At 55.7% G+C, this 15300-nt stretch overlaps 8 protein-coding genes across 8 annotated transcripts; 4 read left to right on the top strand and 4 right to left on the bottom strand.

The window, feature by feature from the left end:
- Positions 1-551: 551 nt before the first annotated feature.
- Positions 552-1835, top strand: AYO21_06061 (hypothetical protein; the record flags this gene model as incomplete). Its single annotated transcript, XM_022656026.1, has 1 exon — positions 552-1835. The coding sequence occupies one exon, from the start codon at positions 552-554 to the stop codon at positions 1833-1835; it is 1284 nt and encodes a 427-aa protein (XP_022511738.1).
- Positions 1836-2632: 797 nt separating this feature from the next.
- Positions 2633-4107, top strand: AYO21_06062 (hypothetical protein; the record flags this gene model as incomplete). The annotated part of the gene is made up of 4 exons (XM_022656027.1): positions 2633-2771; positions 2852-3447; positions 3509-3988; positions 4042-4107. The coding sequence occupies 4 exons, from the start codon at positions 2633-2635 to the stop codon at positions 4105-4107; spliced, it is 1281 nt and encodes a 426-aa protein (XP_022511739.1).
- A 126-nt stretch (positions 4108-4233) lies between these two features.
- Positions 4234-5028, bottom strand: AYO21_06063 (hypothetical protein; the record flags this gene model as incomplete). Its single annotated transcript, XM_022656028.1, has 1 exon — positions 4234-5028. The coding sequence occupies one exon, from the start codon at positions 5026-5028 to the stop codon at positions 4234-4236; it is 795 nt and encodes a 264-aa protein (XP_022511740.1).
- A 418-nt stretch (positions 5029-5446) lies between these two features.
- On the bottom strand, positions 5447-6033 carry AYO21_06064 (hypothetical protein; the record flags this gene model as incomplete). The annotated part of the gene is made up of 2 exons (XM_022656029.1): positions 5447-5832; positions 5895-6033. The coding sequence occupies 2 exons, from the start codon at positions 6031-6033 to the stop codon at positions 5447-5449; spliced, it is 525 nt and encodes a 174-aa protein (XP_022511741.1).
- A 545-nt stretch (positions 6034-6578) lies between these two features.
- Positions 6579-7277, top strand: AYO21_06065 (hypothetical protein; the record flags this gene model as incomplete). The annotated part of the gene is made up of 1 exon (XM_022656030.1): positions 6579-7277. One exon carries the CDS (start codon positions 6579-6581, stop codon positions 7275-7277), a length of 699 nt encoding a protein of 232 aa, XP_022511742.1.
- Positions 7278-7470: 193 nt separating this feature from the next.
- On the bottom strand, positions 7471-9997 carry AYO21_06066 (hypothetical protein; the record flags this gene model as incomplete). The annotated part of the gene is made up of 4 exons (XM_022656031.1): positions 7471-8217; positions 8299-8602; positions 8661-9346; positions 9404-9997. The coding sequence occupies 4 exons, from the start codon at positions 9995-9997 to the stop codon at positions 7471-7473; spliced, it is 2331 nt and encodes a 776-aa protein (XP_022511743.1).
- Positions 9998-10559: 562 nt separating this feature from the next.
- AYO21_06067 (hypothetical protein) lies at positions 10560-12389 on the top strand (the record flags this gene model as incomplete). Its single annotated transcript, XM_022656032.1, has 3 exons — positions 10560-10979; positions 11084-12061; positions 12156-12389. 3 exons carry the CDS (start codon positions 10560-10562, stop codon positions 12387-12389), a joined length of 1632 nt encoding a protein of 543 aa, XP_022511744.1.
- A 636-nt stretch (positions 12390-13025) lies between these two features.
- AYO21_06068 (hypothetical protein) lies at positions 13026-14454 on the bottom strand (the record flags this gene model as incomplete). Its single annotated transcript, XM_022656033.1, has 4 exons — positions 13026-13443; positions 13513-13682; positions 13762-14060; positions 14151-14454. 4 exons carry the CDS (start codon positions 14452-14454, stop codon positions 13026-13028), a joined length of 1191 nt encoding a protein of 396 aa, XP_022511745.1.
- Positions 14455-15300: the final 846 nt, after the last annotated feature.

The following is a 15300-nucleotide window of genomic DNA, read 5'->3' on the forward strand; positions in this document are numbered from 1 at the left end:
CATGCTGTCGAGGAATGCCCGACATGAACCTCACAGGGGATTGGAGCGACACGGGCAGGCGCCTCATCTACAGGTCTGAAGCTAAGCCTGCTTGGCCACCTGGCAGTCAACTCCAGCTAGGAGTGTCCTAAGTGAGCTTGACAATATCGAACAATACGTCCTCTCATCAATAAAGCTGCTCTCCATGGAGAGGTCTTCCTCGCTGTTGACGCTCTGCTCACAACTTCAACAGCTGAGCTTTCTGCCTATCTGTCACACATATTAGAACCAAAGTTCATGATCCCTCGGACTCAAGGTGTCAGCACCGTTACTGCAAGAATGATGCGGAGTACCCCAGTTTCCCAGGAGGACTGTGGAGTTGCCCCAGTTCACCCTGTGCTCCCACGATGGCCTATGCTCTTCGGGCCTCTGCTCAAGTTTCCCGGTAGTTCTCACCCTCTTAAACCCCTCATGGTAGGCCATACAGTGATGCGTGGTTATTCAAACTCTCCACCTAGAGAGAGCCCCGAGTCTACAACTAGATCTTCCTCCAGGTAAGCTCTTTGTCAAAAATGTCAATAAAACCAGACTTCGACATTGCCATCGTGGGCGGGGGCATCGCTGGCCTTTGCCTCGCCTTGTCCATCATTGGCCAGTCTTCCATACCGGTCACCCTCTACGAAGCAGCACCAGCATTTGGGGAGATCGGTGCCGGCGTCGCCTTTGGGCCCAATGCAGTGCGGGCCATGTTCCTGATATCGAAGGAGTTTGGCTCGAGATTTCAGGCCCGGGCAACATCCAACTTGTCGCCAGAAAAGAAGAATACCTGGTTCGACTTCCGCATCGGCATGGATGGCAAGACTGAAGAGGCTCGGCAGCGAGGTGTTCGAGCCGGCCAATTCCTCTGCACGGTCGACGAGCCAGAGCCGCACAGTGGCTTGATCAACCGCTCTCACTTCCTCGACATCCTGGTTGACCTGCTCCCGCCCAATTTCGGGACCTTTGGCAAGATCCTGACGTCGTTGGAGGACAACGGCCCTGCTGGTGTGCTCTTGCGCTTTGAAGACGGCACAGAAGCCACGCACAGCGCAGTCATTGGTTGCGACGGAATCAAGAGTCGCACGAGACGTATCCTTGCCGGGGAGGATAGTCCCAAGGTCCTGCCGACTTTTACCGGGAAATACTGCTATCGCGGCATGATCCCTATGCACCTTGCAGTGGAGAAGCTGGGCGAAGAGCTCGCGCAGAATTGTCAGGCTTACATGGGATATCATGGGCATATTCTAACCTTCCCCGTCGCCAAAGGGAAGATGATGAACGTTGTCGCATTCCACTCGCAGGACGAATGGCGACACGAGAGGATGGTGATACCGGCCACAAAGGAACAGATCTTTGCAGACTTCAAAGATTGGGGCACGCAAGTCAAGGATATAATCAACCTGATGGGCCCCTCGGACATCTGGGCGCTCTTTGATCATCCCAGCCTCGACACCTACACGCGCGGAAGACTATGCTTGATGGGCGATGCAGCTCACGCATCGACGCCCTTTCAGGGCGCAGGCGCCGGGATGGCGGTGGAGGACGCATATGTGCTGGGGAGTCTTTTGACGAGTATCCGGAGCGGCGATCAGCTGGAGTCGGCATTTCAAGCTTTTGATGCGCTCCGACGAGAGCGGACACAGAGGCTGGTGACTTCGAGCAGAGAGTCTGGTCAATTGTGGCACTTTGAGCTCGAGGGAGACGATGTAGAAAAGATCCGAGATCTACTTGCGAGTCGGATGCGTTGGATTTGGGAATATGACATCGAGGCCGATGTGAGAGCCGCCGTGGCTACGCTGCAGCAGCAGCAAGAGTGAAGCCTCTGGGCGTAAGGGCTATTGTCTTTCTAAAATCTATGTATCTCGTATGGGGTTCCCATGCTATGAATAGCCTGAGAGAATGCCTCCCCTTACAGGAGTTGATGCCCTGACTGATCTGGGGCGACAACATCGAGCTGCTCACGAGGACAATAATTGCATATAGTATGCGACTTGATGAGTACTCCGAGTACAAGTACGCATAACTCCAATTTACTGTAAGAGGCTAAAACAAAGCATTGGGATTTCGCCACTCCACATTACTATCCATCACGAGGGCGCATCGTCTTCAAATCCCCATGGCTCAGGCTACACACAGTACGACTCCTCGCATGACAGCGGATTCCCATGTGCGACTCCAGACCGCCTGCCACGACCATGAATCACTCCTCTAGAGGCGGTGGCCAGCGACGCAGCTTGTCCGAGATAATGCGAGCTCGTCGCTTTGCCTCCGCATAACCGAGAAGACGCCCACATGCCACCGTTCTTGCCACTTTAGATTCCAAACAAAGGTGCGTGATGAGGGTTGCGCTTCGGGAGATTTTCCGACCCGATCATCGCAGTGAGTGATACTGAGACCCAACATTGTAGGTAGGTGAGTGTGTCTGGGCCTGGATACCTTGACCAAGGGAAGAATATACTTCTCGGCTGTCGCGTGTGGGCTGATAAGGTCTGGTGTCTCTGTACTTTGTATATGCTTGTATAACAGCCCGGCTTTCTTGTTTCACACTGCATCTGTCATTGCTTCGAGGAGCTTTACACAAACAGCCTTCCACGTCAGACACTACACAAGCAAAATGATCGCTCAGAAACCACCCCTCAAGGTGATCGTGGTCGGTGCCGGCTTCGCGGGGCTGGCTACAGGCATCGAGTGCGCCCAGCGCGGAATGGACGTCACCATCCTGGAGAAGTACACCGACTCGAACAGTCAAGGAGGTACGGTAGCAGCACCATTCATTCCAGCAGCGAAGAGAGTAAAGAAAACATATCTCTGACTAAATTCTCCCCTTCCACAGATATCCTCGACTTCTTCCCCAACGGCGGCCGGGTCATCAAGCGCTGGGCCAACGGCGCCGTGGGCGCAAAGATCCACGAGACGGGGTGCAACAAGATCCGCGCCATGGAGCTGTACAAGTACGACGGGAAATACATCGTCGACGTGCCCTGGGCGCGGACCGAGGAGGAGTTCGACGTCACCTACGCCGGCCACAGGGGGAAACTCCACAGCATCATCGCCGAGTACGCGCGGAGCCAGGTCAAGGACGTCCGAGTCGGCGTCGGCGTGGTCGAGTACCTGGAGGAAACGGACCGAGCCGGCGTGCGCCTGAGCACCGGTGAAACGCTCTGGGGCGACTGTGTCATCGCCGCGGACGGGCCACGGTCCATCGCGCGCAAACAGGTGCTGGGCATCACGGACGTCAAGGACGGGACCTCGTGGGCCGTGTTTCGGAGCTTCTTCAAGACGGACGAGGCGGCGCGGAAGCACCCGGACCTCCAGAACTTCTTCTACGAGGACAAGGACACGGTGCGGTTCTGGATGTGGGAGCATCTCAGCCTGATGGCATTTCAATGGAACGGAGGCAAAGATGTCGCATGGGTTCTCATTCATCCGGTACATACATTTCCTCTCCATCTTGACATGACATGACTGACTACTGACAATCCCGGACCAGGAACAAGACAACTCGGACGAATCGTGGTCCAACATCGCAAAGAAGGAAGAGGTGATTGAGTGGATGAAACCCTTCACCGGTAAAGACGCCCGAGCCCTCCTCGACATCACCCCGCTGCACAAGACGATCGATTTCAAACTGGTGTACCGCCCCGCGATCCCCAAGTGGACCAGCGAGGGTGGGCGGACGATTCTCATCGGCGACGCCGCCCACGCCAACCTGCCCACCGCCGGTCAGGGAGCATCGCAGGCCCTAGAAGACGCCGTCACGGTGGCCCACTGCCTGGCCGAAGCGGACGGCGACGTCCGGCTCGGGCTGGAAGCCGCGCAGAGGATCCGGTACCATCGATCCAACGCCGTGCACAAGAGCGGCCAGATGAACCGCGACGCGTTCCGGAATATTCCATGGGACGAGATCGAAGCCAACCCCGAAGCATGGGCCAAAAAGAGGTTCCCGAAGCTGAAGCCGTGGGATCCCCAGGTGTGGGCCGAGGAGAATTTCCCCAAGGTCGCCGAGGAGATCAGGCTGGCAAGACGGGGCCGTTGGACGAAGTTGCAGTGCCTTTGCCGGAGGGTGGAATCTGGTCGATTGCGACTTAAAATCTCACAAGTTTCTCGGGGGGGAGGGGGGGTTGTTAGGCGGACTTCGTGGTTGATATGCTGAATGCTGGGGAATATAAACACGTTGGGAAAGTTGTCCCTCTCTCTATTAGGATAGTATATAGTTTATCGGCGTAGATAGTACAATGCACTCTCCATCAACAGCTCGGTATACCACATATGCAGCCGCTGCACTTTCTCCATCGGCTTTTCCGTCGTCGCCGCCTTGCTCGCACCCTGATACATGGCCGTTTTGATGCTCAGATCGGCGACACCCGCGTCGAAATCCGGGTCGATGGCGACTTCGAGAAGACTGTCGTGGTCACGCAGAGACTCCCCCGCGGTGCCCTGCGACTTGCCGGCGCGGAACAAGATGGACGTCGGCTCTTTGGCAATGACCTCGAGATGATCCGTGACTATGGTGCCGATCTCATAGTTGCTGGCAAACAGATCCGCAGACTCCCACAGCTGTGTTGAACGTCCGGGCAGGCCGCGGAATAGTTTTGCCCAGAGGAGTCTTTGGGGTGTGAATCCTAGATCCATCCATCCATTCTTGGTCAATACCAGACCCGTATATTCATTCTTGTCCGAAAGACCAATACGAGTGTCAGACTCACCGAATCCACCCCACACGCCGCCGCAGAACCTCTCGATGAGTTTCGTTCCTCCCTGCCGCATATCGCTGACGAGCTCCGGGGGCAGGTCCGACAGGCGCACGCGACGGACACAGACATCGATCAGCGTGGGATTGTGCCACGGGTTGTATTTGTTGAAGAACCTCGAGGTCATGATCGAATCGGATGCGTCGTTGATCTCGTGCCACTGGCATTTTCTGGTGAAGAGGTAGAAGCAGCCGATCGAGGTGGCGCCCACGGCTGTTGCGCCTCTGGCGAGTTTGAAAATACCGGATCTCAGGCCCATCCTCGACTATCAGCACTGAAGCAGGAGTCGAAAGGTCGTGGTCACCGTCTCTGTCCTCTGTTCAGGAGCAGTGCTGATCTGTTAAAGGAAATAATACTCGTGCAATTTAACAAGGTACAAGCCTTCCTAGGCTACGGGGCTCTCGCCCGACGGATCCTCAAAGGGGGTAATCAGGCGTCGGGGTGTCGAGACGGAACTATTCTACCAATTTGATACATCATTGGAGATAGCAAAATGTTATATCCATCCATTCATTGCATGCAGCTCCCATCTTGTGCTACTCTTGGCACCCTTGCTACAGAGTTGCTCTGTTTAACTAAAGGCAATCGTCCCATCTACGGTGCTTCCTAGATGACTTTCAACCTGGCATACATTTCAGACACTGCTTTCTCAGACTTCTCATAAACAGCCACATCGTTTATGACTTTGTCGGCTTAGGGATAGGCAACGTCGCATAATTCGCCATTGCATCAATATGCTCCTGTGCCGTGATGGGCCGATCTCCATTCACCATGGTGCCCAACAACTTGAAGTAATTGATATAAAAGGCCGGCGTGTACGTGTTGAAGAACTTGGACTCGCCGTCGGTGGGATTACTGAATGTATGTGGTGCCCGGATCGGCACGACAACGTAGTCGCCTTCTTTGGCGTCGATGGTCTCCTCGGTGCCGTCCTCGCGGGGGATGTGGTAGCGGATCGTCCCCTTGGTAGTCCAGAAGGTCTCATCGTGCATCTCGTGCCAATGGGCCGGAGGACCTTTCATCCCCGGGGGGAGAGTGAATTCGGCGGCACCGATGCGGTTGTCTTTTTTTGACACAGTTGTCAGCATTCCAATACCTTGTTGTTTCATTACCTGCTTTACATACCGGTACGTGAGCCATCTTCTAGCACTCGACAAGTGATGGGGCCGAGATGGATGATCTCGCCAGCCTTGGCCGGGACGAAGTTGACGGGGATCCCGTTCTGGGGGAACTTGAGCAAATGGCCCGGAAATTCTTCGCCCATTTTCGATTGTAGATTGGAGGTTCACAGGAAAGAGATGGGAGAGGAGATCTCGTAGATGCTGGAGCTGGTTCTGGCCATTGCACAGACCATTTGCTCTGATAAACAGTTACTACCGTTGTACCCAGTCACTCAGTCGGCGGTCTGGTGCGAGGCTCTCGGCTGCTGCGGCCGATGTGGGAACGACAATGATGTTCGCCGAGGCCTCCATACCAAGTCCAGGGCGTCCGGGGTACCACGTTCCAGGCCTCACTCGACTTTGCACTGGAGATGGCTTCCTTCTGCTTGCGAGAGACTGTCGGGTTCAGGGCCCGACGGAGATTGAACACTCGTCTTTGCTGGTCCAGGTGGGCATCAGGGACAATGAGGTCTTCTAGAGCACCGAACATCGATATTGAAGCAACATCAATACGATCGCTCCTGATCCAACCGCCAAGAAGGATTGGATTGAATCACATCCATCCCAACCGACCAAATTCCAGTCCTTGCCCATCTGTCTGGCACGCACAAAAACATTTCCTAAGACAGCACAAAAGCCAACCTTCACCATGCTCTACGAACCCGGAAAATCACCACACAACCTCCCCCACGACCCCTTCAAAGCCTGCGTGATCCCCCGACCGATAGGATGGATCTCGACCATATCGGCAGACGACCCAAGCGTGCACAACCTGGCGCCCTACTCACAGTTCACCAACCTGACATTCGACCCCCCGTACGTCATGTTCTCCGCGAACCAGAAGCCCAACCTCGAACGCAAAGACACGGTGCGCAACGCCGAGAAGACGGGCAAGTTCGTCTGGAACCTGGCGACGTGGGACCTGCGCGAGGCCGTCAACATCTCCGCCGAGCAGGTCCGGTACGGGGTCGACGAGTTCGCGCGGGCCAATCTCGACAAGGAATGGAGTCAGATCCTGCCGGGCCAGAAGGTGCCCATGGTCAAGGACAGCCCCGTCAAGTTCGAGTGCGTCTATCACACAACGTTGCGCCTCCCGGGGAACCCGCCCATGGGCACCGTCGACGTGGTGGTCGGCAAGGTCGTCGCCGTGCACATCAAAGACGAGGTCCTCACGGACGGGAAGCTGGATCCCAAGAAGACGCTGCCGATCGCGAGGTGCGGGTACTACGACTACACGGTCGTGCGGGACACGTTTGAGATGATTATCCCAGGGCTCGACGAGTCGTCGCTCGCTGGGCTGGAGGGCAGTAGAGCCAGGCACCAGAAGCTTGGTCAATCAAAGATATAGTCGCAGGTCTTAGATCCAGAATCCGTGGGTAATAATTTTTCATTGCTTTGGGATTTAAGGACATGTGTATATTGTGTGCTTGTGGTATTCTGGACTCGCTCGCTCAACCAACTAGGAAGTAAACCAGACGCTCTACCCCTCTTCCAGCGTTCATAATGTGCACTAGTTTGACAAATACAGCCTCTATAGATAGTCACGGAAACCCTCCCATATTGAAGTCCGCAGAAGTAAAGTCTGGGATGTCTTCGCCAAAGTCCAAGCCGGGCATTTGATCCGCGTCCCCGTCTGTCTCGTGCTGGTCGAGCCAGAAAAGGGCATTGTGGTCACTGAAAGACATCCTGCCCGGATCGTCGAGTGGTTGTTCCTGCTGAGACGACAGAGCGGGATATGGCATTCCCCCATCCACACCTTCGTGGCTGCCAGACCCAGACTCTACCGCTGCTCCCATGCTGCTGGGAGGAGGACCTCGCACATCCACCGAAGCCGAAGCTGAACCTGTGGAAGGCACCGACACGCTCTGTCTGCGCTTTGCGGCTTGCAGGGCTTTCCGCCTCTGCGCCTTCGCCTGGTCCATCATGCGCATGATCTGCCGCCACTGGCGCGCCTCCCTGTGAATCCCCGACGACATGGGGTTCCATCTGAGCACGGCCATTTCCTCGACGGCGCGCCAGCCGCGCTTGGCCTTCTTCCCCAAGGGCTGCAGACAGAGGCAGTAGAGAACATAGGCCAGGGCCTCCCACTGGTTGAAGGAGTGGAAGAACCAGTGCCACTTCTGGGTTCGGGGGTCGGTGCGGAGCTTGAACGTCGTCTCGAGAGTCTCGACGGCGTCCTCGAAGAGTCTGTCCCTCTCACTTTCGGTCAGGGTGGTGTGTCTCTGCAGGGGCTCTTGGATGTGGAGGCGCAGTTTGCGCGTCAGGATCGAAACGAGTTGCTGTGTGGCCTGCTCAAGACATCAGTTTTCCTTTCCATTCCTACATTTGGCATTGGGGAGGGAGTGGTATCTGAGGATATACAGACATACCCATTGTAACGGACTCGAGGGCGAACAGAGCCGGCTGTACCGAAGAAATAAATGCTGTTCGCACGATTGCACCCACATGTGTCTCTCCTGAAGAGACATGTCGCAGAGTCGTTTGCCCATTTCGACGAGATACCGTCGTGAATCGGACATGGTTCTCATGATGTCGGTGATCTCGCACCGGAGGAGGATGAAGGTCGTGTCTGTGAACGTTTCCTGCCGATCCGGGTAGTCTGTCATATCTGGGAACAGGTCTCTATCGTCCAGATTCCGCGGGAGTTGTGCATCGAAGCTGCTGACCTCGAGTCTTGCGACGAAACCAGTCAGCGAACACTATCTCAATGGCATTTGTGCCAGATACTCACAAGGTATATTCGGATGCAGAATCTTCAGAGGCCGGCGCCTCGAGAATCGCAATCTGCCACCATAACCTCCGCCGGAGCTCCAGCTGGAACAAGGGCAGGCCAAAGTCACCAGAGCGGTGTAGACCGAGCGACTGTCCCAGTCGGGCTGCGAGGCCGGTCAACTTCCACGATAGCTGGGCACTGTGGTTTCGTAGCAAGACCAGATATAATACAAAAGCCTGCAGGACCTCGAGGTCGTCCGTCGAGACCAGCTTGCACTTTGCCAGTGCTCGCTCAACACCGAGGCGGAATCGCGAACAGAGCGTCGAGCGATCCTCGGAGAATAGAGACTGGCATTCTTCGTTTGACAAACTGGTGACAGATCCGAAGAAGATGGCAAAACAGAGCGCTTCGAGACTGTCAGAAGGCCGATGATCTTGTCTCATCGCGTCGACCAGTCTAGGTTCGAGCGTGGGGACATGGACAATCTTCGTCATGGGGTCGATGTTTTCCTTGAAAATACTCCAGAGTAGCATTCTCGCTTCTGGAGGTGGCTGGAGAGAGCTTGCGTTGTCAGGACCCGGATCGAGGCCGAGAAAGAAGCTGTAGTCAGGCTGGGGCTCCTCTTCCTTGGACACGAAGTCTTCTTCTTCCCCTTCTTCGTCATCGTCTTCGTCCTCTGATTCCGAAACAGAGGCTCCCGGCGGCTGATCGACGTCAATATAGCCCCCTGAAGCATGCACATCTGTCACCCACATACATACCCGCAAGTTCAAGGCATTCCACGGGGACTCCTTGACGTAAGTCAGCTTGCCCTGATCACGAACCAGCCTGCCGCCAGCCGAGTCGGGTGTTCTCGTTGCGGACACCCACTCTCTCCCAGCATCGACCCCCGGCTGTGTGGGCAGCTGGCTGGGGGGTATCTCTGGTAGCATTCGCTGCTGGGAAGATGACTGAGGAAGGGAAATCTGTGGCCCAGGCTGCGGGGCTGGGCGAGGTGATACCGGTCGAGGCGCCGGTTCAATCTGTCTCTGCCTGAGAGCAGGCTCTAGTGTATGCACTGCTTGCGCGAGGGACTGTATTGTCCTCAACAGCTCCGGCGACGAGGCCAGCAGCTTTCCTCTCGACGTGGTCGGATAATTGCACGGCATCTGCATCTTGACACAGTTCTCGCAGGGCTGTTTCTTGTTGCACTTGACTTTTCTTCTCCTGCACGCAAAGCATGATCTGGATTTTATGGCGTTGTCGTTACCCTCGACGCCGCCGCTGAGGTTCCCTGACTGCGATGGCGGCTGCTGGTCTTGATCACTACTCGTCGGTGGCTCAAGGTTCCCCTGTCCGCTCCGGGCCTTGTCCATGGCGGGGTGTACGTATCTCTGGTAAAGTGTCGTGATCACAGAAGTGTCAATCTGGTGACCCAGCATCGCCTGACCTCCCTCGGTCGGGGGGTGTACAATAATGGGACTATCGAGATCAAACATAGATATGATAGGCGGCCCTAGCGCGACCACGGGGAGGGATAAGCAATAGATGTGACCTGATGTGATACTGATCCGACCAAGACTGGAATCTGCCCAACCACCACTACACCTCTCCCATCGGTAGCATCGAGACAGGAACAGGGAGAATGAATGGCCGTTCCCGCACCTCCGAGGCCCAGACTTGTGCGGTCCAAAGCAGTAATTGGGTCAAGTCTGATTTGCTCTCGCCGAGTCTCGTATCTTCGCCCGAAGCGTCAATACTGGGAAGGAGAGTCCCGCCGGTTTGCTCGGTACGAAACACCCGCCCCGCCAGACCCTTGTCTTCAGGGCTGTTTCACCTAGAATAGATAGATAGCGAGGGAATGGAGACGTACAGGTGCGAAAGACAGTGAGAAAGCCATTCAAGCGCCTCGGACCTGGCATACCATTGCTACACACAATGTTGCTGACCCCATTCTCAGTCTTCGTCGTCGCCCCCGCTCTCGCGCTACTCAGCGGCATCCTCATCGTCCTCTACCAATGGGTTGATGTGCTGATCCGCCGCCGCCGCCTTCCTCCCGGGCCATTCCCTTTGCCCTTGGTCGGCAACCTCTTCCAGCTGCCTCGGGAGAAGCAATGGTGTAAATTGGAGGAATGGTCAAAGGTCTACAACAGCCCCATCATCACGTACTGGGAAGGGTGCAAGGCCACGATCGTGTGCAACGACGCCTGGACCATCTCGGAACTCAATGACCGACGCGCCAATATCTACTCGTCGCGCCCGTACAAGACGGTCACGGGCAAGCTGTTCGGGCTGTATGATATGAACCAGGCGGGGTTGCCGTATGGCGATCGATGGCGGCTGCATCGGCGGTTGACGGTACGTCTCTCCCCTCTCTCCCTCTCGGCGTCTATTAGTGTAGGAGTGAAGCAGTCACCCAGTATTTAATATGCTAGGAATGTTAACATCAAAACCTCTGCTAGCACGCCGCGACGAATGCTTCGATAGTGCACAATTACCAGCCTTTCCAAGGTCAAGAAGCCAAGATCCTCGTCAACGACTGCCTGGAGCGACCCGAATCGTTCGTCGATGCGGTGGACCGATACACTGTATCAGTCGTGTCAACGATCGCCTGGGGCCGGCGGATCAGGGCGTACGACGACCCGGTGCTCCGCGTCGCGCAGGCATTTGTGGGATCGTCGTCGCTCGCGCTGCCCGGTCGGTGCTGGACCGAGGCGATCCCCATCCTCGCCGACATGCCCAACTGCCTCAACACGCTGCCGGCCATGATGAAGACGCTGGCGACCAGCTCGAACAAGTACTTCTACGCGCTGTGCGAAGAGGGCGCCAAACAGCCCGAAGACAACTTTGCCAAGCGGCTGATCCGCGAGGGCGAGGACGGGCTCGGCCGTGTCGACATTGCCAATTTGACGGGCAACTTCATGGGAGCGGGCGTCGACACGACCAGCTCGTCCCTCCTCTCGTGCATCCTGGCCATGTGCCTCTTCCCGGACGTCCAGGCGAAAGCCCACGCCGAGCTGGACCGCGTGGTCGGCCAGGACCGGTCGCCGACGTGGTCCGACGAGAACCAGCTGGAGTTCATCTACGCGCTCGTCCAGGAGACGTTGCGCTGGCGCCCTGTCTTCCCGCTCGGCGGACCCCAGCACTGCCCGATCCAGGACGACGAGTACCAGGGCTACCGGATCCCCAAGGGCACGCCCATCCTGGGCAACCTCTACGCCATCAACCGCAACCCGCGCGAGTACCCGGAACCCCTGGAATTTCGACCCGAGCGCTTCATTGGGGACCTCGAACGGCCGTACCCTAATAAGAAGGGACATAATGTCTTCGGCTGGGGTCGGCGGGTCTGCAGCGGCGAGTCGCTGGCGCAGCAGAGTCTCTTCTTCACCATCGCGTGCCTGCTGTGGGCGTTTGAGATCAGACCAGGGTTAGACGACAATGTAAGTTTCTTTTCCTCTATCAGAATCTTTGACACACAGAAAGGAATCCCTTCAAGGTGACAACAACAAAGAACTAACGTGCGAGATGAATCAGGGCAAGGAACTCAAACTCGACCCCGAAGCATACAATAACATGCAAGTCAACCGGCCCCTGCCGTTCAAGGCACGCTTCATCCCCCGCTCGGAGAAGATTGCGAATATCATCAAGGACGACGCCGTTGCTGCCACCGAGTTTCTCAAAAAGTACGATGGCGAGACAAAAGTCACCAAGGAGAATGCGCAGTCGGTTGTGCTTGAAGCCGTCACGCCGGCGATTGAGAAGGCGTAATTACAGCCCCAGAGGAGAGCACGTTGGAGGAAGACGCAAGAGGAGATGCGGGATCGTACATACATGGCATATAGCATTGATACCTAGGTATATAAGCCCAGGTAGCTGGTCGAACATGAGTAGAGGTTTGTCCGAGAGGCTGCATCTCATGCACATTGGAACAGAAATAGAGTAGAAGCTCGAGCAATTGGAGGGTTACAAAGGAAACCACCCGAGGTATATCATTGTAGTACAACCCAAAAAAAAGAAGGCGACTTTTGGTACGAACTAGGTCGACCAACTCGGAGGGATCTTCATTTCAGAGCAAATTCTGGGTATCAGTCCTCACATGTAAATTCAGAGGCAGGACAGTTTCGACGCGAAACTGAAGAGGGAATCGAGATGTTGAGTTGGGAATCCATGTTGCAATGTACACCCAGGTAGTGTGGTGGTAGTCTACCTCGAATGAGTGAGTGGATGAGACTGTATCTCTCGCTGTTTCATTACCCTTACTCCGGAGTGTCGAATATTGAAACGTGATCGAATCACTTGCATGTAACCTAGCATGCTGGCTCTGTTCAAATCCCTCCCCATAAACGACGAACGACCACACGTTTCATCACGGCCTTTCCATGCCCTCCCAGGACAAGGACGATCTTACCACGCCAACTTCGCCGCATCCGGCCCTCCAGCACCATCGCAGATCCCTTTACAAAACGCCTCGTCCTCCTCCAACTGCGAGCCGCTGGCGGACCTCTTCGCGGGCCAAATCTGCTTCCCCGCCACTTTCTCCCGTTCGGCGTGCTTCAGGAGCATCTCGCGAATGATGGACTCGGTGTAGGACACGCCGGCCTCGAGGTCCGGGTGGAGCGGGCCCGTGACGAAGGCGCCCGAATTGAGGTTGCCCTGGGCGCCGTTGGCGAGCCACTTGTCCTCGCCCTCGACCTGGCTGTAGAAGTCGAGTTCCTTTTCGAGCTTGGCCGGGTCGATGCCCTTGCGGCGGTAGACCTCGTACCGCATGGTCGAGGTGGTGGCGGATGTGGGCACGATTTGCATCATGTAGAAGAACTCTTGACTGGGACACACCGTTAGCGGTAACATCTTGGGGATTGGAGGTGTGGTTGAAGAAAAGGGGGAGACTCACGTCATGGTCACCGAAGAGTTGGGAAACATATATGTCGGACTGACAAACGCTGAGCGGTCTTCCTCGGCGTTGCCCATGTGCTTGATATAGTACCGCTCACAGCCGTAGACCAGCTGCTTCTGCGCAATGAAGGGCGCCAGACCAGGATGCGCGGTCGGACAGTGATAGCACTTTTCAGGCCAAGTCAGTACTCAGCCCGTCGTCGAGAATGCCCATAGGCGGCCGAAGAACAGAGGAGAGAATGCATACCTCGTTATAGTTCTCAATCAGTGTCTTCCAGTTGAACTTGCCCTCCATGCCCCACGTGTGGTTATACTCGTAGTCGTCCATGTCGAAATTGGACAGGCGCGGCTGTGTATCGACGCCGCCAAACTGCTCGTCCCACGACACGGTCGGGGTCTCGGCGGCGTCGAGGTTCACCCAGATGAAGCCCCGGACGTCGACGTGGACGTGGACCTGGAACAGCGAGTACTCCTTCTTGTCGAAATCCTCGACCGAGTCGAATCGGGGTGCTTTGGCCAAGTTTCCATTCAGGCCGTAGGACCATCCTGTTGGTAGTTAGTACCCACTCGCTCACTCACTCACTTACACCCTCTCTCTCCACAGGCAGAGAGCATAGCTCAGGGCTTGATGCCTACCGTGGTATTTACATGCCAGAATACTGACTTTGCCTTCGTCCTGGTGCACCAGGGGAAACGCCCGGTGTCGACAGATATTGAGGAACGCGCGGATCTCGCCCTGCCGGTCTTTGATGAGCATGAAGGGAATGCCGGCCACCTCGTAGCGGACGTAGGTGCCCGCCGCGCCAAAGCGGAGTTTATGTGAGATCAACAGCCATGACTGCGAGAAGATGGCGCGGCGTTCGAATTCGTAAAAGGCCGGCTCTGTATACCACGACGCGGGGAACGTTTGGCGTCGTTCAGGGGTCTTTTGCGCCGGCATGGTGATTTGTAGGCGGGGGTCTGAGGTTACTGATGATATAGCTAACAATAGCGGCACCGAATGGTCTGGTAGTCTGGTAGGCTTATCGATATGTAATACTATAGTTCTGATATCCAATACTGTACTTACTAGGCCAGTCCGTCCAATGTGTGGCTCTCTAATAGTTCCAGAGGGACCTCCTCGGATACTCACGGCCGCAAAGCCGCTTAGGCGACGAGCCTCTGAGTGGCCAAGGCAGCCCTTGGGACGGGGACAATCAGGGCCCAGAAGCCAGACACAGGGGCGAAGATGCCCGTCCGAGCCCTCGCGACTTCGCCTGTGCAACCCCGAACCAGCTCGTTTTCGGGGTGTTATCATCTCCTATCATAGCAGCCTGAAAGAAGGTTGTTTACCTGTGATAAACAAACACAAAGGGTTCAGCATGATGCAATCACTTTTGCCACATCAGATCCAGACATCTGCTGATCCTCTCAAGTCTCAAGATAAGAAATGAATGATTGATACATTTGCCATTACTGCTGTTGAGTAAAAGCTACAAGCCAGGCAAGCTGCCATGGAGATCAACCAAAGGCCGGTATGAGCGACATGAGACTGTGCTCTATCTCCATTACTCATTCATACAGTTCCGCCAAACATGAGTATACTAAGAGTGACAGGGCACCGTCGAAAAGGACTGCACAAGATGGATGTATCGGCGGGATTCTCTCGTCGTGTTGTAACCGATCTGACAATCCTATCACGCTTTGCCTCTCACTGTAAAGGACCAACACATATGGGCACAGCTCCTCGTCGTGGATCTGGCTCTTCAGTAATATTAACGAGATAGAATCTGTTTCGGCGAGCAAT

This window comes from Fonsecaea monophora, assembly GCF_001642475.1.
Source record: "Fonsecaea monophora strain CBS 269.37 chromosome Unknown Scaff40, whole genome shotgun sequence".
In the NCBI taxonomy this organism is placed as follows: domain Eukaryota; kingdom Fungi; phylum Ascomycota; class Eurotiomycetes; order Chaetothyriales; family Herpotrichiellaceae; genus Fonsecaea; species Fonsecaea monophora.